This window comes from Pseudorca crassidens, chromosome 2, assembly GCF_039906515.1.
Source record: "Pseudorca crassidens isolate mPseCra1 chromosome 2, mPseCra1.hap1, whole genome shotgun sequence".
Classification (NCBI taxonomy): Eukaryota; Metazoa; Chordata; class Mammalia; order Artiodactyla; family Delphinidae; genus Pseudorca; species Pseudorca crassidens.
The window spans coordinates 64,044,824-64,067,232 of record NC_090297.1 but is presented as its reverse complement, the minus strand read 5'-3'; the positions used below and the strand labels follow the sequence as shown (position 1 = coordinate 64,067,232).

General features: G+C 36.1%; 1 protein-coding gene across 1 annotated transcript in view; it reads left to right on the top strand.

The window, feature by feature from the left end:
* The window catches only part of LRRIQ3 (leucine rich repeats and IQ motif containing 3), a 235,329-nt gene that overhangs the window by 54,018 nt on the left and 158,902 nt on the right, over nt 1-22,409 (top strand). Inside the window, exon 5 of the mRNA XM_067726576.1 lies at nt 6,315-6,448. Coding sequence (XP_067582677.1) covers nt 6,315-6,448 — 134 coding nt within the window. The remainder of the gene's footprint in view (nt 1-6,314; nt 6,449-22,409) is intronic.

The following is a 22,409-nucleotide window of genomic DNA, read 5'->3' as shown; positions in this document are numbered from 1 at the left end:
TAATGGTAAAAGACTGAATGTTTTCTCCCCAATACTGGGAGCAAAGCAAAGATACCTGTTCTCATTTCTCTTGTCAACATGCTGCTGGAAAGTCTAGCTAGTGCAATAAAGTAAGAAAAGGAAATAAAAAACATACAGATGAGAAAAGAAGAAATAAAACTCTTTGCAGATGAAATGATCACGTATGTGGAAAATACCACAGAATCTACCAAAAAAATCTCTTAGAACTAAAAAGTGAGCTTAGCAAGGCTGCAGGGTTCCAGGTAAACAAACAAAAATCAATCATATTTCTATGTACTAAAAATGAATACCTGGTCACCAAAATTAAATATATAATGTCATTTATAGTCACTCAAAAGTGAAATACTTAGGTGTAAATCTAACAAAATATGAACAGAACTTGATGGATAAAATATAGCCTTTTCAATAAATGTTACTTGGAACAATTGCGCGCGCGTGCGCGCACACACACACACACACACACACAAATGAGCCTCAATGTAAGTTTCACAGCTCATACAAAAATTAACTCAAAATAGATCTTGGAGTTAAATGTAAAACTTAAAACTAAAAAACTTTTAGGAAAATAAAACTGAAAGAAACCTTTGAGATCTAGGACGAGGCAAAGACTTAGACGTGATGCTAAAAGCACAGTGTTTAAAAAGAAAAAATGGTAAAGTGTACTTCATCAAATTAAAAAAATATATATATGTGCTCTGTAAAAGACCCTGTTAAGTGAATGAAAAGATAAGCTCAGAGCTGGGAAAAGTATTTGGAAGTGAACATTTTTTAAATGATAATAGGTACTTCAAGTGGTGGAAATTTGTGTAAAGTTTTTGTTCTTGTCTATGCTTTTCTTCTTTTCTAAAAAAGTTATTGTGTTTTATTATTATGGTTCTAAATTTTATTTTGTTATCTAATGTTGCTTGCTTCAGGTGAAATTTTTTTTTTTTTTTTTTTTGTGAATTGACTATAGTGTGTTCCCAAAGTGTTTACCAGTGATCCTTAGAAATAGTTATAAAATAATAAAAAATCTTCCTAGCTTTTGTGGGGAGTTTCACACAGGTACTCACCATTTCATGTGACTGTTAAAGTGAATATATTACAGATGGAATAAAGAAGTGAAAACTGCATGTGTTAATTCTATTTTAAATAAATACTTGTGGGATTAGTGTGATTTACATTTTTCAATTATGCTGAGAAAATCTGTGTCAAATTAGGAAATTCTGATACAAAAAAAAACAAATGGAATAGAAAAAGGTAGACTTTAGGGACTAGATACATATATAAGAAATAAAAACATGGAAAAAGTAAAGAAAAAATTAAATACGTACAAATGTACTGAGAATATCAGATTAATTGGAAATCTCTTTATGTAATTACATGCAGTCTGAATGGAACGTAGTTTTAGATTTTTTTTTAAAGTACTCTTCCTGTTGGAACACAAAATACTCTCTTCCATCTGAGTCATTTTTACAAAAGTCTTTACTTTTCTTTTGAAATGCCCCATTATGCTTTATACCAGGGTTAACAGTAGCCCTATTTTCATCCCAGGGTTACAATAGCAAGTGGTAGAGTATAGATATTTCATTATTCTATCATCTGTTTTGTTGATTCTTGATAGTATTTTGCCTAAGCATGCGTTGTCCTTCGTTAAGCTTTTACTACAATTCTTTAATTCCATTCATTGGATTGAAAATATTAGTACTAATCATCTTTTATAGTTAATTTATTAATTTTTAAATTTTACATTATGTTAGTTTGGATAAATTGCTTAGTATATTCCTCTACTAATTTTTTAAGTATCAAATAAGGTATACAGAAGTCCTTAAACTGTTGACAGATAACATTGTTTGGATGCTTGGAATGTTTTAGCACTGTTCTAAGTGCTTTACAAATATTTTCTCACAAAAACCCAGTGAGGTTATCTCTGTTTTACAGATGATGAATAGGGGACAGATGGGTTACTTACCCTAGATCACATAGCTAGCAAGTAGTAGAACTGGAATTTAAACCCAGGCAGTTTTTCTGCAGAGTCATCACTCACATGGTGGAGGAAATGCATTACTTTCCCTTAGAAAGTAGATACATCCATTTGTCCTCAGATATCAAATGGTTATGCCATTTTTTCAAGTTTGCAGTGATATCTTTATTGGCATTTTACTGGATAATTGTTCTAGGACATCATAAAACTTGAGTATTGTCTTGAGGTTACTTGTTTTCTGGCAGGGACACTAACTCCACCCACAGCTGATGATTATTCGTTTATCTCTTTAAAGAGATGAGTTATTCACACATTGGTGGGAAGCAGGACTCTGCTGTAAACTGCAGTGTGAGCTTAATGGTTCTCTGCTGGTGAGAACTGCAGCATCTGACCAGGACCACTTAAACCTAGTCATCTAAATTCCCTCCTGTATTCTTCTCCCTCCCTTCTTACTTATGCAATCAACCTCCCTGCTCCCAAACTACTATAGGGGAGCAAAAATAATTTTCTCTCTACTCTTCTGAGTTCTTGGCTGAGACCCCTGTAATATAAGACAGATTACAAGAGAAAAACAAACAGAAGTTTACTAACATTTATACCTCATGTATACTGAGAAGATACCCAGGGAAAAATGAGTAACTCCCCGAGGTGAGAATTCATGCTTATATACCATCTAAATAAGGAAAGGGAGGGAGGGTGTAGGCCTCTTATGAGCAAGTAAATTATTATTATTTTTTTTTGGTACATGGGCCTCTCACTGTTGTGGCCTCTCCCACTGCGGAGCACAGGCTCCAGACGTGCAGGCTCAGCGGCCATGGCTCATGGGCCCAGCCGCTCCGTGGCATGTGGGATCGTCCCGGACTGGGGCACGAACCCGTGTCCCCTGCATCAGCAGGTGGACTCTCAACCACTGCACCACCAGGGAAGCCCCTATGATATAATCTTTTGTTTAAATGTTATCCTTTACTGGTTTCTGGTATAGTTGTGATTTCCTGTAATTTTATGGGTTTTTTTTTTCATCACATTTGGTCTCATGGTGTGTGTGTGTGCATGTGTGTGTTTGTGTGTGTGTGTATGTTTTTGTTTAGGGTAACAGGCTGAGGGTGGGGCAAAGTCCAGGGGACTAGGGGAAGGAGAGAGAATCTTAACCAAAGTTTGGTTAACAAGCGTTTTATTCCGACTGCTCAGTATAGACAAAGCAGTTAAACTAATCATTAACAGGCAAAGAATGTGAATTTAGAAAGTCTGTGTCAGGGCCTTGTCAAAGACGAACAAGAGGGACGTTCATGGGTACAATCTAAGTAATATGGTGGAAGCGTTCTTCTTTGTATAAAACCATTTCCTGAAATAAAGGGTTAAGGAGATTTCTTAACCTTCAGTGTTTTCCAGGATCACAGGGCTCAGATAAAATTCACCATTGCCAAGTGTGACAAATAAGTTATTAACACAGGATAATATTGTAGAAGGATATTAAACTCAGATCAATGTCAAGAAAGGCTTCTTGGAGGAAAGAACTGAGTCTCCAAAAGACTAAGATTGTAAGATAAGTAATTGAGAAGGGCAGTCAAGAAACTGGAATGGCATGCAAAAAGCATTGAGGTTTGATTATCAGGTAGTTTTCAGGAATGCAAGTGGTTGAATATTGCCAGAATGGAAGGTATTATATATAGGGTGAAGGAAGATGAGATTGAGAAGGTAAGAAGGGACTAGATCAAGGATTTTGTGTGCCAAGTCAAGAAATTTGTAATTAATCTTTCAATCATATACCAGCAAAAATGCCATATCATCATATCATATCATTGCATTTTGAAAAGTTCATTCTAGCAATAGTGCATATTATGATTTGAAGGGAGTAGGGAGTAGGGATTATTTCAGATATCAGGACATTTTTAGTAAGTTAGAGAAGTGATAAAGACATGCAATAAAGCAATGGTAGAGAACAGAAGAAAATGTAGAGATCAGATGCTTAGGATGTTGAATATATTGGATCTAGCAATATTTGGATATGAAGAAGTGAAAGAGAAAGATAGCCTGGGATGGTTCTAGGGTTTCTGGGTTAGGTTCATATGGGCAATAGCACCATCCACTAAGAGCATGTGAGAAAGCAGGTTAGGGAAGAAGATTCATGTTTGGGCAAGTTGAGTTTACAGGAATATCTTGTTTTATTGCACTTCACTTTACTGTACTTCACACATAATGCATTTATCACAAATTGAAGGTTTGTGGCAACCCTGCATGGAGCAAGTTTATAAGTGCCATTTTTTTTGACAGCATTTACTCACTTCATGTCTCTGTGTTACATTTTGGTAATTCTCACAATATTTCAAATGTTTTCATTATTATTATATTTGTTATGAGGATCTATGATTAGTGATTTTTGATGTTTCTACCGTAGAAAGATTACAACTTGCTGAAGGCCCTGATGATGGTTAGCTTTATTAGCAATAAAATATTTTTTAAATTAAGGCATGTACATTGCTTTTTTAGACAATGCTATTGCATACTTAATAGACTACATTATAGTGTAAACATAATTTTTATATGTACTGGGAAACCAAAATATTCATGTGAGTTGCTGTATTTCAATATTCCCTTTTTTGTGGTGGTCTGGAACTCAATCTGCAGTATCTCCAAGGTAAGCCTGTAATTGGATAATCAGTATGACCATATTGTTCTGTAGCTCCAGAGAGAGTTCCTGCTTAAAGTGAGAAATCTGAGAGACATCAGGACATAGGTGAGTGTTGGAGCTGTGGATTTGGTTGCAGTCATCTGGACAGTGTGTTCAGATTGAAAAAAGACAAAATGGAGAAAATCCTTTCAGTGTGACATTAAGTAGGGTATGGATAGGTCTTTAAAAAGTCCAGAAGTAAACATTAGTTATAGGAAAACCCAAGAGTGTGGTGTATAGAAGCCAAGGGAAGTGCTTCAATGAGAAATGTCCAATGATAATTTTGTAAAAGTATTAGATAGGATGATAGGGATAGAAGTCAGTGGATTGAGATACAGGAAGAGAGAAGGTGGGACAGCAAATATGGAATTCTGTTTCAAGGACTCTTAATAAAAGCTAGATACAAAGGATGGAGGGTTGGGATGTGTATGATTATTTGTGTGTGTGCATTTTACAGATGGGTGAGACTACATCATATTTATAGGTGAGACATAGGGACAGTAGCAGGGAAGTAATTGAAAACAGGGAGATTAAACTTAACCATGATGGAGAGCCAATCTTGGACAGGAAGTGAGATACTTCTTGATTTAAGATTAAGTAGAAGTTGCTTCTATTCAGTTTAGATATATAAGAGTTAAGTGGGAATATAGTTAAATTTGTAGGGAAGGGAGGAGTGTTAGTTGATAAAGTTCAGACTTGATAGTCCTATATTCTCTGTGAGAAGGAAGCAAGATGTTTAGTTAGTGCTAGGGAAAAGGCTTTATAGAGAATAGTACTGAAGGTTTACAGTAGCTCCTGTTGGAAACAGAAGCAAGCCAGGGCCAAAAGTAAAGGATTTGCTAATTAGCAATGAATGTTTGTAAGTATAAATCTGAAGTAGTATTAATCTACAAGGCTTTGTGATTTTTTTTTTGGAGCTGATTAAGTGTATATGTAGTAAAGGTATTTTTTTTTAAACATGATGGGGTTGATAATTTTCAGAGTAGGTACCTTACAAAGAAATGTGTTAGGTTTTTAATGCATAATTTTTACATTCAAGACATAACTAGAGTGGCTTTTTCTAGCCAGTCAAATGATCAGTAGGATATAAGGAGTCTATGATCCCAAATAAAAAATTTGCAGGAACAATAATCTTAGAGATAATTTCTTTAAAGGCAATATAGAATATCTTTCGCCAGGGGAGTGTGCTGTCTTCCAGTAAAAGTGTGCAACATTCTAGTTAAGATGCCACAAAGTTTTGAACTACTGTAAGTTGTTTTATAAATCCATCATGTATCAGTTTCCTCTGTGATGATCCACAGAATACTTTTAGAGTTTCATTGGATGTCTATTCATGCCATTATCTTTCAGATATCAACGTGATTATGGGCAAAATTTTATAACTATGATAGCAGATTGTGAGAAGAATCTAGAATGGAGAAAGTTATCCTCATTGATCTTGCATTTTTTTTGTAGAGAATTAAAATTATTTGGTGCTACTAATTCTTGGTCTTCTGATCTAATAAAAATAGATATGAAAATAGATTTATTATTTAACTGTTATGTGTATAATAAGATACCCGTGAATGTTTTAATAGTTTATACCATCAGACTACCAAGTTAAACTATCTTTTGGAAATACTTTCATGAGCTATAAATATTAAATATATTTTCTTTATACAGGGATCAACCTATGAGAATGAAATTGATAATATCAAAGTTATTATTTCAAAAATTAATGAAATTCTGGCTCATAACTCGCCAGTTTTGATTGTTCAAAGATGGATACGTGGTTTCTTAGTTAGGAAAAAAGTGAGGTATGTTTTATTTTCTTCACTATTTGAATATTAAAAGATGATAAAAAGACATTTCTCTAATATATGCTTTTTTGTATTCCCTGTCAAAATGGTACTTTATAGACTATTTAAACTAATTTTTAGGAACACACCACAGATTCTATAGTAATATAATATTCAGCATAATCAAAATTTGATTCTCTTATTTTTTCTTTTAAATTGACCATATAAATAACTAATCATTAAAGTTTTTATTAATCATTGTCTGAGTAATTCTGATAGTTATTTTAAATTAAACTTAAAGACATTAGTCAAAAATATATATTACATTTCTCTCATGTAATGGGATATAATAGAAATATAAGCCATGTACAACATGAGAGAAATATAAACCATATATATATATGTATGTATATATATATATATGAGGATTTTGCATTTTGTTTGAATATGAAGATAGTTTTGCCAAAACATCTGGTACCACATCAGTCTACATTACCCTTTGATTAATGCTTTTTCCTCTCTCTTTGTTCCTTACATCCCTTTCGGGTAGCTGACATTTTACAAACAGAGGAAAACTTTTCCTATAAGAATCTCTTAACATTGTACTTGGGGAGATAAGATAGGATACTCTGTCATCAATTTATTTTAGTTATGACAAACATCAAACATATGAAAAAAGAAATGAACATTCTCTTATAGTTTATTCTCAGATACTAAATGGGAGAATTCATAAGATAGAACATGGCCCTGAAATATAGGTAGGATTAAATAGATCTGGAGCTGGCAAATAGACATTCCCTGAGAAAGAAAGATTAGGACATTTCACTGAAATGATATTCAACATTCTGTGGTAAGACAGAGGGTATGTTCTTATGTGTTAGCCTGCGTGTGCTAAATCATAGATGGCAATAGCCCTGACTAAGAGAGATAGTATGAGAGAAAAAAACTGAACATAATATAGTGCCTGCAACTTTTGAGGATGAGGTTCCATATACTTTTCAAACCAAGGTCAAAGTGTGAGAGAGAGTGGGTTCATCAGTGGGGGAAAAGTAAAGTGATTTGGAATAAAAGATGTGAAAAGAATCAGGCAATTGCTAACAGGTACATATTTATTTAAAATATTATTTCTATCTCATATGTTCCATTTAAATTAAGTATGCATTTTCTGTGAAATAAACATCTAATTAAAGGGATTTGTCTTTAGTTTATGCCCCTGGGACTGAGTTTTTCTCTCTTAGAATCAAATTTCCTTTGATATTCCTGTAACATGAGATAAAAACTTTGTACATGGAAACAATATCTGAAAATTCAGCATGCATGAAAAGAATTTGAATGAGCTTTGTGGAGAGAAATGTCAGTAGTAATAATATGTCACAGTGGTTCAATACAGACTGACTTGAATTCTTTTTCTCTTTAAAATGCTGTTCCATTAGGCACATTACTTAACTACTCTGGGCCTGAATTTCCTCATATGTTACATGGTAGAGAGCAGGGACTAATAGCGGTACTTAGTTCGCTGCATGCTTATGAGAATTGAGATCATGAATATAAAGCACATAGCATCTGGCAAATGTGGATATTACATTCTTATTAGCTGCTATTTAAAAAATATTATTATTGCTGTTCTTCTACCTTATGCTCTCTGCATTATATGATTTTATGGGAAACTTACTCTTTCCTTGGATTTCTTGCTCCTTTCCAATTACATTTACCACAGCATGCGCAGAGCAATCTTTCAAAATTATAAACCTAATCTTATTCACCAACCTAAAAATCCTCAAGTTGCTCTCAATTTGTTTAGGGAAAACTATTGTGATATTTGCCCCTGCAATGTTTATCACATACTTTCATTATCAACACTTACAATACTGAATTGAAGTTGTCTGCATAATTATCTGTATCTCCAAATGTACTACATACTCTGTATCTATAGTATATAACAGAGTGCTTGACACATGTTAAATGCTCAAAAAATATTTGCTGAATTGATGAATATATTAATAAATAGAGAGACTGTGCAAGGTAGAATAAGAAAAGTATTTCTGGATTCATTTGTGGAAAAGCAAAAACAGGAACATCTAAGAAACATGCAAAACTGCCCTGAGAGGTGCCTGTGGATTCCTCCAACCTAAAGCTCCAAGTTAGTAGTCCTCTCATATGTCTATTTCTAGCAATAAGAAATGTCTCCCTAGGTGCAAATATTTTGTACTCTGCTGGAAATTTGTTCACTTAAACTGGTTGTAATTTTATATACAGCCTTGAAGTACTGTCTAAATTTAGAAAATTATTATGATTAATGCTGTTATCTTTTTTTTAACATCTTTATTGCTTTAAAATGTTGTGTTAGCTTCTGCTATATAACAAAATGAATCAGTTATATGTATATGGGGATATATGTATACATGATGCTGTATGTTTTGAAGTGGTATTATTCTAATATAAATGATATGGTACAAGGGAGGCATACTTTTATTCTTAGAATGAAATATTAGGATCAGATTGGCAGCCTCCTAAACCTAAGTAAGGGTAACTACACTGAGGTCACAAGGAGGATTATTAGTTGGGTCAATGGGATGTAAAAAAAGGTAAAAGAATGGAAACAAACATTTATTGAATGTGTGGTGTATGCAAATTGGTATGCAAATACCATGTTAGGTATTTTAATCCACTTTATATCATTTAGTACAGCAGAGCTTTTGAGTTTGTCCTGCATTTTCTATCTTATGGATGAAGAATTAAGAATTTAAACTTGGTTGAGAGGTTGGGATATGTATCCAGTGGCAGACAGCTATGGTGTATTGGATATTTGTGGTCAGTTATAAAGAGATGAAACGGCGTATGTTAAATCTACAAGTGTTACGTTCTTTTGTTTAACATAGCCCAAACTCTGTGCTCTTTTTACTTCTATTTCTGAAGACCTGGAAACAGCTATTTTCCAAAAAGCCCTAGTATTTTTAGTAGGGAATGGTATTTAGGAACCAAGGTCTGGGCACTAAATGTGTTCATTGCTACTGGAGTGTCATGGTTCTTAGGCTGTTTCAGCAGACAGAATAGAAAATGGATTTTTTAAATCATAAATTCAAATTTCTAATGCTAGTCCAACACAGAAGGTTCTTCACTGCCTTCTTCTTTCCATATTACACTTCCCTTCTTCCACCATGTGAATTCTGGTTGCTAACATTATCAGTAATGTTACTCATTAGCTGAATGCTAATAAACACAAAATAGTTTCAGGATTACTATACATAAACTACTATCAACAAGAAACATTTAATAAAGTTAAAACGTGTTAAAGGATTTTTTTGTCTTTAGATTGGAGATATATAGTTAAAATAATTGTTTTTTAAAAAATAATTGTTGAATGGGTACTTAGTATAATCATAGTATATTAGTTCCTTATCTAATGATTTTATTTCTTTTTAATTTTTAAAATCTTTCTTATTTTCATCTTCCATTTCTCTTAGGGTATTTTCTGTTATGTTCATTATAATTATCCTTCTCCTAGGTTAGTATTTATTTATAAAATGAGTTTTAAATGTCTTATTCTGAGCCCTATCATTGCATTTCTAAATTAGTCTAATTCTAGTTTATGTGGTCTTGTGTGTCTTTTATAATTTTCTTGATACCTTTTAGTTTACTTTTTAAAATAAGACTATTTTATTTTAGAGTAGTTTCAGTTACACAGAAAAATTAAGCAGGAGGTACAGAGATTTCCATTATACTCCCAGCCCCTGCCCATGCATAGCCTCCCCCATTATAAACATTCCCTATCAGAGTGGTACATTTTTTTTTTAAATTGATGAACTTACACTGACATACCATAATCACCCAAAATCTATAGTTTACAGTAAACTCTTCGTATTGAACATTCTGTGAGTTTGGACAAATGTACAATGACATATATCCATCATTATGGAATCACATTGTTTACTTTTACTGCCCCCTAAAATCCTCAGTCCTCTGCCTAGTCATCCCTATCCCCCTCTCTAACTCTGTCAACCACTCATCTTTTTATTGTCTCCATAGTTTTGCCTATTCCAGAATGTCATATAGTTAGAATCATACAGTATATACCCTTTTCAGATTGGCTTCTTTCATTTAGTAACATGGATTTAAGATTCCTCTGTGTATTTTCATAGCTTGATAAGATAATTTCATTTTAGAGCTGAATAATACTACATTGTCTGGATGTACCAGTTTCTTTATTCATATACCTACTGAAAGATGTGTTGATTACTTCCATATTTTAGCATTTATTAATAAACCTGCTATAAACATCAATGTGCAGGTTTTTTTGTGGACAGTTTTCTGCATCTTTGGATAAATACCAAGGAGCACAATTGCTGGATTGTATGGTAAGATTTTGTTTAGTTTTATAAGAAATTGCCAAACTCTTTTCCAGTGGCTATACTATTTGCATGCCCACCAGCAATGAATGGGAGTTCCTATTGCTCCACATCTTCACCAGCATTTGGTGTTATTGTTCTGGATTTTGGCATGTGTGGTGGTATCTTATTGTTGTTTTAATTTGTATTTCACTGGTGATATATAATGTGGAGCATCTTTGCATATGCTTATTTGTCATCTATATATCTTTTTGGTGAGATGTCTGTTAAGGTATTGGCTTTTTAAAAAAAATGAGTTCTTTGTTTACTTCTTGTTGAGTTTTTTTTTTTTCTTGTTGAGTTTTAAGAGTTCTTTGTATATTTTGAATAACAGTTCTTTTATAGATGCCTTTTTTCAAAAATTTGCTCCTAGTCTATAGCTCATATTCTCATTCTTGTAACTTTGTCTTTTGTGGAGCAGAAGGTTTTTAATTTTAATGAAGCCGAGCTTGTCAATTCTTTCTTTCATGGATTATGTCTTTGGTGTTACATCTAAAAAGTCATTGCCATACCCAAGGTCATCTAGGTTTTCTCCTATGTTATCTTCTAGGAGTTTTATAATTTTGCACTTTACATTTATGTAATAGATCCATTTTCGAGTTAATTTTCATGAAAGGAGTAATTTCTGTGTCTAGTTTTTTTGTGTATTCATTTTCTGCACATGACTATTTTAACATCATTGGTTGAAAAGACTATCTTTGCTCCATTGTATGGCCTTTGTTCCTTCATCAAAGATCAGTTGACTATATTTCTGTCTATTTCTGAGTTCTCTGTTCTGTTCCATTGATATATTCTTTTGCCAGTACCACAATGTCTTGATTACTGTAGCTTTATAGTAATCTCGAAGTTGGGTGGTATCTCAGTCCTCTAATTTGTCCTTTTCCTTCAATTGTCTCAGCTATTCTGGATTTTGTACCTCTCAATAGAAACTTTAGAATCAGTTTGTCAATACCTACACAATAACATGCTGGTATTCTGATTGGTATTGCACTGAATATATAGATAAGTTGAGAAGAACTGATATCTTGTCTATATAAAATCTTCCTATCCATGAACATGGAATATCTCCTATTTATTTAGTTATTTGCTTTTGTTCCTCAGATTTTTTTTAACATCTTTATTGGAGTATAATTGCTTTACAATTGTGTGTTAGTTTCTGCTTTATAACAAAGTGAATCAGCGATACATATACATATATCCGCATATAGAAAAGTTTTTAAAAAGTTCTCCTTGGGGCTTCCCTGGTGGTGCAGTGGTTGAGAGTCCGCCTGCCGATGCAGGGGACACGGGTTTGTGCCCCGGTCCGGGAAGATCCAACATGCCGCGGAGCGGCTGGGCCCGTGAGCCATGACTGCTGAGCCTGCACGTCCGGAGCCTGTGCTCCGCAACGGGAGAGGCCACAACAGTGAGAGGCCCGCATACCGCAAAAAAAAAAAAAAAAAAAATTCTCCTTGTGCCTAAGAAAATAATATACCTTATTGTGGATAGTTACAAAAATATAGAAAGCTACAAAGTTAGATTAAAATTTCCCTTACCTTATCATGCAGTGATAACCACTTTTTTCCCCCATTTTTAATTATTTTTTAACATCTTTATTAGAGTATAATTGCTTTACAATGGTGTGTCAGTTTCTGCTTTATGACAAAGTGAATCAGTTATACATATACATATGTCCCCATATCTCCCCCCTCTTGTGTCTCCCTCCCAACCTCCCTATCCCACCCCTCTAGGTGGTCACAAAGCACCAAGCTGATCTCCCTGTGCTATGCGGCTGCTTCCCACTAGCTATCTGTTTCGGTAGTGTATATATGTCCATGCCACTCTCTCACTTTGTCCCAGCTTAATCTTCCCCCGCACCATATCCTCAAGTCCATTCTCTACTAGGTCTGCATCTTTATTCCCATCTTGCCCCTAGGTTCTTCTATTTTCTTTTTTTTTTTTTCTTTTTAGATTCCATATATATGTGTTAGCATACGGTATTTGTTTTTATCTTTCTGACTTACTGCACTCTATATGACAGTCTTTAGGTCCATCCACCTCACTACAAATAACTCAGTTTCGTTCCTTTTTATGGCTGAGTAATATTCCATTGTATATATGTGCCACATCTTCTTTATCCTTTCATCTGTTGATGGACATTTAGTTTGCTTCCACATCCTGGCTATTGTAAATAGGGCTGCAAGGAACATTGTGGTACATAACTCTTTTTCAATTATGATTTTCTCAGTGTATATGCCCAGTAGTGGGATTGCTGGGTCGTATGGTAGTTCTATTTGTAGTTTTTTAAGGAACCTCCATAATGTTCTCTATAGTGGCTCTATCAATTTACATTCCCACCAACAGTGCAAGAGGGTTCCCTTTTCTCCACACCCTCTCCAGCATTTATTGTTTGTAGATTTTTTGATGATGACCATTCTGACTGCTGTGAGATGATATCTCATTATAGTTTTGATTTGCATTTCTCTAATGATTAATGATGTTAAGCATTCTTTCATGTGTCTGTTGGCGATCTGTATATCTTCTTTGGAGAAATGTCTATTTAGGTCTTCTGCCCATTTTTGGATTGGGTTGTTTGTTTTTATGATATTGGGCTGCATGAGCTGCTTGTAAATTTTGGAGATTCATCCTTTGTCAGTTGCTTAATTTGCAAATATTTTCTCCCACTCTGAGGGTTGTCTTTTCGTTTTGTTTCCTTTGCTGTGCAAAAGCTTTTAAATTTCATTAGGTCCCTTTTGTTTGTTTTTGTTTCTATTTCCATTTCTCTAGGAGGTGGGTCAAAAAGGATCTTGCTGTGATTTATGTCATGGAGTGTTCCTATGATTTTCTTTAAGGGTTTTATAGTGTCTGGCCTTACATTTAGGTCTTTAATCCATTTTGAGTTTACTTTTGTGTACAGTGTTAGAGAGTGTTCTAATTTCATTCTTTTACATGTAGCTGTCCAGTTTTCCCAGCACCACTTATTGAAGAGGCTGTCATTTCTCCACTGTATATTCTTCCCTCCTTTATCAAAGATAAGGTGACCATATGTGCATGGGTTTATCTCTGGACTTTCTATCCTGTTCCATTGATCTATATTTCTGTTTTTGTGCTAGTACCATACTGTCTTGATTACTGTAGCTTTGTAGTATAGTCTGAAGTCAGGGAGCCTGATTCCTCCAGCTCCATTTTTCTTTCTCAAGTTTGCTTTGGCTATTTCAGGTTTTTGGGGTTTCCATACAAATTGTGAAATTTTTGTTCTAGTTCTGTGAAAAATGCCATTGGTAATTTGATAGGGATTGCATTGAATCTGTAGATTGCTTTGGGTAGTATAGTCATTTTCACAATGTTGATTCTTCCAAACCAGGAACATGGTATACCTCTCCATCTATTTGTATCATCTTTAATTTCTTTGATCAGTGTCATAATTTTCTGCATACAGGTCTTTTGTCTCCTTAGATAGGTTTATTCCTAGGTATTTTATTCTCTTTGTTGCCATGGTAAATGGGAGTGTTTCCTTAACTTCTCTTTCAGATTTTTCATCATTCGTATATAGGAATGCAAAAGATTTATGTGCATTAATTTTGTGTCCTGCTACTTTACCAAATTCATTGATTAGCTCTAGTAGTTTTCTGGTAGCATATTTAGGATTCTCTATGTAGAGTATCATGTCATGTGCAACCAGTGACAGCTTTACTTCTTCTTTTCCAATTTGAATTGCTTTTATTTCTTTTTCTTCTCTGATTGCTGTGGCTAAAACTTCCAAAACTATGTTAAATAATAGTCATGAGAGTGAGCAACCTTGTCTTGTTCCTTGTCTTGTTCCTGAAATGCTTTCAGTTTTTCACCATTGAGGATGATGTTGGCTGTGGGTTTCTCATATATGGCCTTTATTATGTTGAAGTAAGTTTCCTCTATGCCTACTTTCTGGAGGGCATATCTGGAACGCATATCATAAATTAGTTCCCTCTATGCCTACTTTCTGGAAGGCATATCTTGAGGGCATATCATAAATTGGTGTTTAATTTTGTCAAAAGCTTTTTCTGCATCTGTTGAGATGATCATACGGTTTTTATTCTTCAGTTTCTTAATATGGTGTACCACATTGACTGATTCATGTATATTGAAGAATCCTTGCATTCCTGGGATAAACCCCACTGTATCATGGTTATGATCCTTTTAATGTGCCGTTGGATTCTGTTTCCTAGTATTTTGTTGAGGATTTTTGCATCCATGTTCATCAGTGATATTGGCCTGTAGGTTTCTTTTTTGACATCTTTGTCTGGTTTTTGTATCAGGGTTATAGTGGCCTCGTAGAATGAGTTTGGGAGTGTTCTTCCCTCTGCTGTCTTTTAGAGGGGTTTGAGAACAATAGGTATTGCTCTTCTCTAAATATTTGATAGAATTTGCATGTGAAGCCATCTGGTCCTGGGCTTTTGTTTGTTGGAAGATTTTTAATCACAGTTTCAATTTCAGTGCTTCTGATTGGTCTGTTCGTATTTTCTATTTCTTCCTGGTTCAGTCTCAGAAGGTTGTGCATTTCTAAGAATTTGTCTATTTCTTCCAGGTTGTCCACTTTATTGGCATACAGTTGCTTGTCGTAATCTCTCATGATCCTTTGTATTTCTGCAGTGTCAGTTGTTACTTCTCCTTTTTCATTTCTAATTTTATTGATTTGAGTCTTCTCCCTTTTTTTCTTGTTGAGTCTGGCTAATGGTTTATCCATTTTTTTTATCTTCTCAAAGAACCAGCTTTTAGTTTTATTGATCTTTGCTGTTATTTCCTTCATTTCTTTTTCATTTATTTCTGATCTGATCTTTATGATTTCTTTCCTTCTGCTACCTTTGGGGTTGTTTTGTTCTTCTTCTCTAATTGCTTTAGGTGTAAGTTTAGGTTGTTTATTTGAGAGGTTTCTTGTTTCTTAAGGTAGGATTGTATTGCTATACACTTCACTCTTAGAACTGCTTTTGCTGCATCCCGTAAGTTTTGGGTCGTCATGTCATTTGTTTCTAAGTATTTTTTGATTTCATCTTGGATTTCTTCAGTGATCTCTTGGTTATTAAGTAGTGTATTTTTAAGCCTCCATGTATTTATATTTTTTACAGATTTTTTTCCAATAATTGATATCTAGTCTCATACCATTGTGGTCAGAAAAGATACTTGATATGATTTCAATTTTCTTAAATTTACCAAGGCTTGATTTTTGTTGCAAGATATCACGTATCCTGGAGAATGTTCCATGAGCACTTGAGAAGAAAGTGTATTCTGTTGTTTTTGGATGGAGTGTCCTATTAATATCAATTAAGTCCATCTTGTTTAATGTATTGTTTAAAGCTTGTGTTTCCTTATTTATTTTCATTTTGGATGATCTGTCCATTGGTGAAAGTGGGGTGTTAAAGTCCCCTACTATGATTGTGTTACTGTTGCTTTCCCTTTTATGGCTGTTTGCATTTTCCTTAGGGATTGAGGTGCTCTTATGTTGGGTGCATAAATATTTACAATTGTTATATCTTTTTCTTGGATTGACCCCTTGATCATTCTGTAGTGTCATTCTTTGTCTCTTGTAACAGTCTTTTTATAATGTGTATTTTGTGTGATATGAGAATTGCTACTCCAGCTTTCTTTTGATTTCCATTTCATGGAATATCTTTTTCCATTCCCTCACTTTCAGTCTGTCTGTGTCCCTAGGTCTGAAGTGGGTCTCTTGTAGACAGCATATATATGGGTCTTGTGTTTGTATCCATTCAGCCAGTCTATGTTGGAGCATTTAATCTATTTACATTTACAGTAATTATTGATATGTATGTTCCTATTACCATTTTCTTAATTGTTTTGGGTTTGTTATTGAAGGTCTTTTCTTTCTCTTGTGTTTCCTGCCTACAGAAGTTCCTTTAGTATTTGTTGTAAAGCTGGTTTAGTGGTGCTGAATTCTCTTACATTTTGCTTGTCTGTAAAGGTTTTGATTTCTTCGTCGAATCTGAATGAGATCCCTGCTGGGTAGAGTAATCTTGGTTGTAGGTTTTTCCCTTCCATCACTTTAAATATGTCCTGCCAGTCCCTTCTGTCTTGCAGAGTTTCTGCTGAAAGATCAGCTGTTAACCTTATGGGGATTCCCTTGTATGTTATTTGTTGTTTTTCCCTTGCTACTTTACATATTTTTTCTTTGTATTTAATTTTTGATAGTTTGATTAATCGGTGTCATGGCGTGTTTCTTCTTGGATTTATCCTGTATGGGACTCTCTGCCCTTCCTGGACTTGATTAACTATTTCCTTTCCCATATTCAGGAAGTTTTCAACTATAATCTCTTCAGATAGTTTCTCAGTCCCTTTCTTTTTCTCTTTTTCTTCTGAGACCCCTATAGTTCGAATGTTGATGTGTTTAATGTTGTCCTTGAGGTCTCTGAGACTGTCCTCAATTCTTTTCATTCTTTTTTCTTTATTCCTCTCTGCGGTAGTTATTTCCACTATTTTATCTTCCTGGTCACTTATCCATTCTTCTGCCTCAGTTATTCTGCTATTGATTCATTCTAGAGAATTTTTCATTTCATTTATTGTGTTGTTTATCATTATTTGTTTGCTCTTTAGTTCTTCTAGGTCCTTGTTAAATGGTTTTTGTATTTTCTTCATTCTGTTTCCAAGATTTTGTATCATCTTTACTATCATTATTCTGAATTCTTCTTCAGGTAGACTGACTATTTCCTCTTCATTTGTTTTGTCTGGTGGGTTTTTGCCTTGGTCCTTCATCTGCTGTGTGTTTCTCTGTGTTCTCATTTTGCTTAACTTCATGTGTTTGGGGTCTCCTTTTCGCAGTCTGCAAGTTCGTAGTTCCCGTTGTTTTTGGTGTCTTCCCCCAGGGGCTATGTTGGTTCAGTGGGTTGTTTAGGCTTCCTGGTGGAGGGCACTAGTGCCTGTGTTCTGGTGGATGAGGCTGGATCTTGTCTTTCTTTTGGTCAGTTCCACGGCCGGTGGTGTGTTTTAGGGTGTCTGTGACCTTATTATGCTTTAAGGCAGACTTTCTGCTAGTGGGTGGGGTTGTGTTCCCATCCTTGTAATTGTTTGGCATAGGCGTTCAGCACTGTAGCTTGCTGGTCATTTAGTGGAGCTGGGTCTTGGCGTTGAGATGGAGATCTCTTGAATATTTTTGCTGTTTGATATTACGTGGAGCTGGGTAGTTTCCAGTGAACCAGTGTCCTGAACTCAGCTCTCCCACCTCAGAGGCACAGGCCTGACAGCCGGACAGAGCACCACGACCCTGTCAGCCACATTGAAAAAGCGAAAAAGGAAAAATATATATTTATATATATTGTTGCTCCCAAAGTCCACTGCCTCAATTTAGGATGATTCGTTGTCTATTCAGGTGTTCCACAGATGTGGGGTACATCAAGTTGATTGTGGAGATATAATCCGCTGCTCCTGAGGCTGCTGGGAGAAATTTCCCTTTCTCTTCTTTGTTCACACATCTCCTGGGGCTCAGCTTTGGATTTGGCCCCACCTCTGTGTGTAGGTCACCTGAGGGCATCTGTTCCTGCTCAGACAGGATGGAGTTAAAGGAGCAGCTGATTATGGGGCTCTGGCTCACTCAGGCAGGGGGGAGGGTTGGGTACAGAACGTGGGGCAAGCCTGTGTTAGGAGAGGCCAGCGTGACGTTGCAACAGCCTGTGGTGCTCCGTGTGTTCTCCCGGGAAAATTGTCCCTGGATCACGGGACCCTGGCAGTGGCGGGCTGCACAGACTTCAGGGAGGGGAGATGTTGATAGTGACCTGTGCTTGCACACAGGCTTCTTATTGGCTGCAGCAGCAGCCTTGGCGTCTCATGCTCACCTCTGAGATCCGCGCTGATTGCCGTGGTTCACGCCCGTCTCTGGAGCTCGTTTAAGCGGTGCCCTGTATCCCTTCCCCTCGTGCACCCCGAAACACAGAGGCAAGAAAAAGTCTATTTCTTCTTCGACAGTTCCATACTTTTTCCTGGACTCCCTCCTGGCTAGCTGTGGCGCACTAGCCCCCTTCAGGCTGTGTTCTCACAGGCAACCCCAGTCCTCTCCCTGGGATCCGACCTCCAAAGCTGGAGCCTCAGCTCCCAGCCCCCACCCGCCCCAGCGGGTGAGCAGAAAAGCCTTTCAGGCTGGTGAGTGCTGATTGGCACTGATCCTCTGTGCGGGAATCTCTTTGCCTTGCCCTCTGCAAGGCAAAGGGCTTGTAGTGCTCTCTGCTGTGGCTCCGAAGCTTCCCCCCTGCCACCCACTGTCTCTGCCAGTGAAGGGGCTTCCTAGTGTGTGGAAGCTTTTCCTCCTTCCCAGAGGGGCAGATCCCATCCCTATTCTTTTGTCTCTGTTTTTCCTTTTTTCTTTTGCCCTACCCAGATACGTGGGGGAGTTTCTTGGCTTTTGAGAGGTCTGAGTTCTTCTGCCAGTGTTCAGTAGGTGTTACAGGAGTTGTTCCACATGTAGATGTATTTCTGATGTATTTGTGGGGAGAAAGGTGATCTCCATGTCTTACTCTTCCACCATCTTGAAGGTTTCCTCTTTCTACATCATATTTTATATTTTTTTGTTTTCTGTATCCCTTAACTCCTTATTGTGGATATAGATAAATTTACTACTTTTCTCTTTTAACCTTCCTACTAGCTTTATAAGTGCTTGGTTCACTACTTTTATTGCATGTTTGCCTTTACTGATAACATTCTTCCTTTCATAATTTTCATATTTCTAGTCCTGGTCTTTTCTGCTTAGAAAAGATCCTTTAACATTTCTTTTAAAACTGGTTTGGTGATATTGAACTTTTTTAGCTTTTGCTTGTCTGCAAAAACTTTTTATCTTTTCTTCAAATCTGAATAAAGTCTTGACAGGTAGAGTTTTCTTGGTTGTAGGGGTTTTCCTTTTATCACTTTGAATATATTGTGCTACCCTCTTCTGCCCTGCAAAGTTTTTGATGAAAAGTCAGCTGACAGTTTAATGGGAGTTCCCTTTTACTTCACTAGTTGCTTTTCTCTTGCTGCTTTTAGGATTGTCTCTCTGTCTTTAATTTTAGCAATTTTAACTATAATGTGTCTTGTTGTGGACCTCCTTAGATTCTCCTTATTTGGGACTCTGTGTTCTTCCTGGACCTGGATGTCTGTTTTCTTTCCCAAGTTAGGGAAATTTTCAACAATTATTTTTTTCAAATAAGTTCTCTGCCCTTTTCTCTATCTCTTTGCCTTCTGGGACCCTTATAATGTGAAAGTTATTATGCTTTATTTTTCCCAGAGTTCTCTTAACTATCCTCATTTTTTAAACTTCTTTTTTCCCCTTATTTTCTATTTAGCTTGGGTGATTTCCACTACTCTGTCTTTCAGTTTGCTGATCTGTTCCTCTGTGTCACTTAATCTACTGTTGATTTCTTCTAGTGTATTTTTTTTTTTTTTCGGTACGCGGGCCTCTCACTGTTGTGGCCTCTCCCACTGTGGAGCACAGGCTCCGGACGCACAGGCTCAGCGGCCATGGCTCATGGGCCCAGCCGCTCCGTGGCACGTGGGATCTTCCCGGACCGGGGCACAAACCTGTGTCCCCTGCATCAGCAGGCGGACTCTCAACCACTGCGCCACCAGGGAAGCCCTCTTCTAGTGTATTTTTACTTTTAGTTATTTTATTCTCCAGCTAGGTTTGGTTCTTTATGTTTTCCAAATCCTCATTAAAATTCTCACCATGTTCATCCATTCTTTTCTCAAGTTTGTTGAGCATCGTTATGATCATTACCTTGAATTCCTCAAGGTAGATTGCTTATTTCCATTCCATTTAATTCTTTTTCTGAGGTTCTGCCTTGTTCCTTTGTTTGGAACATATTCTTTTGTCTCCTCATTTTGCCTAATTCTCTGTGTTTATTTCTATTTATTAGGTTGATTACATTTCCCAATCTTGGAGAAGTGGCCTTATGTGGGAGATGTCCTATGGGGCCCAGCAGCATACTCTCCTCTGGTCACCAGAGCTATATGCTCTAGGGGATGTCCCCTATGTGGGTTGCATGGGCCCTTCTAATGTGGTGGGGCTGACTACTATAGGTGTGCTGGCAGTTGGGGCTGGCACACGTAATAATAGGCTAGAGGGAGGACTTCATAATGGCTCTTGCCAGTGTTAATGTCCTTGTGGTAGAATGACCTCCCCAAAATGGCTACTGCCGGAGTCTTTGTCCCCATAAGGAATTCCAGTTGCCTCCTGCCTCTCTGGGAGGATCTCTAAGGTCAGTTAGTGGATCTGACCAAGCTCTTTTCAAATTACTGCGTTTGCACTGGCACTCAGAGCAATGTGTCTCTGTTTCCTACAGAGCAGAGTCTCTGTTTCCTACAGCCTTCAAGCTCTCCCATATGCAAGCCCCACTGGCCTTCAAAGCCAGACATTCTGGGGAATCATCTTTCCAGTGCAGGACCCATGGGCTAGGGAGTCCAATGTGGAGCTTGGACCCCTTGCTCCTTGGGGACAACCTCTGAAGTTGTTATTATCTTCTTATTTGTCAGTTACCTACTGGGGTTGGGGCTCTTGATTATATCACAGCTCTGCCCCTCCTACCCATCTCATTATGGTTGCTTCTTTATATCTTTAGTTGTAGAAAAACTTTTTTGCTAGTCTTTAGGTTGTTGTTATAGATAATTGCTCTATCAATAGTTGTAATTTTGGTGTGCCTGTGGGAAGAGGTGAGCTTAGGATCTTCCCACTCCATCTTGGCAACACACTGCAACCTCTGTTTTTAAATTTGTGCATTTAGACTATTAACTTTATAGTGATAATTGATACAGTTTGATTAATATCTGTCATATCCATTACTGTTTTTTATTTGTTGCCATTGTTTTCCTATTTTACATTCCACTTTTTTCTTCCTTTTGTGGTTTTAATTGAGCATTTTATATGATTCCATTTTCTCTCCTTTCTTCGCATATTGGTTACCACTTTCTTTGTGTTTGCCCTAGAGATTGCAATATACATATATAGCTAATCCAAGCCCAGTTTCAAACACTATACAATTTCACAGGTAGTATTAGTATCATATAATAACAAAACAATCCTAATTCCCCCTTCCTGTCCCTTGTACCACTGACTTCAGTTATTTCACTGATACATACATTAGCATTTATATGTATGTATGCTGTATGTAGATGTGTATATATTATATATATATACATAATTGAATATATTGATGCTATTGTTTTGTACAAACTGTTACCTCTTAAGTATAAGAAAAATAAAGATTTTATTTTAACTTCACTTATTCCTTCTTTGATTCTCCTCCTTACTCTTTGTAAATGCAAGATAATGACTTATTTTTTTTCTCTCTAAAGAACTTCTTTTAACATTTCTTATACAGCAGTACTGGCAAAAAAATTCCCTAGGTTTTTGTCTTTATTTATTTTTCACTTTGAAAGATAATTTCATAGGGAATAGAATTGTAGGTTAGCAGATTTTTTCTCTCAATACTTTAAACATGTCACCCCATTTTCTTCTTGCTTGCATGATGTCTGTGAAGAAGTCATATATACTTCTTATCTTTATTCCTCTATAGGTAAGATTTTTCTCCCTTGACTTCTTTCTGATATGCTTTAGTCTGAAAATGATGTAAAGTTTCAGCATTTTTCCTGCTTTGTAAACTCTGATC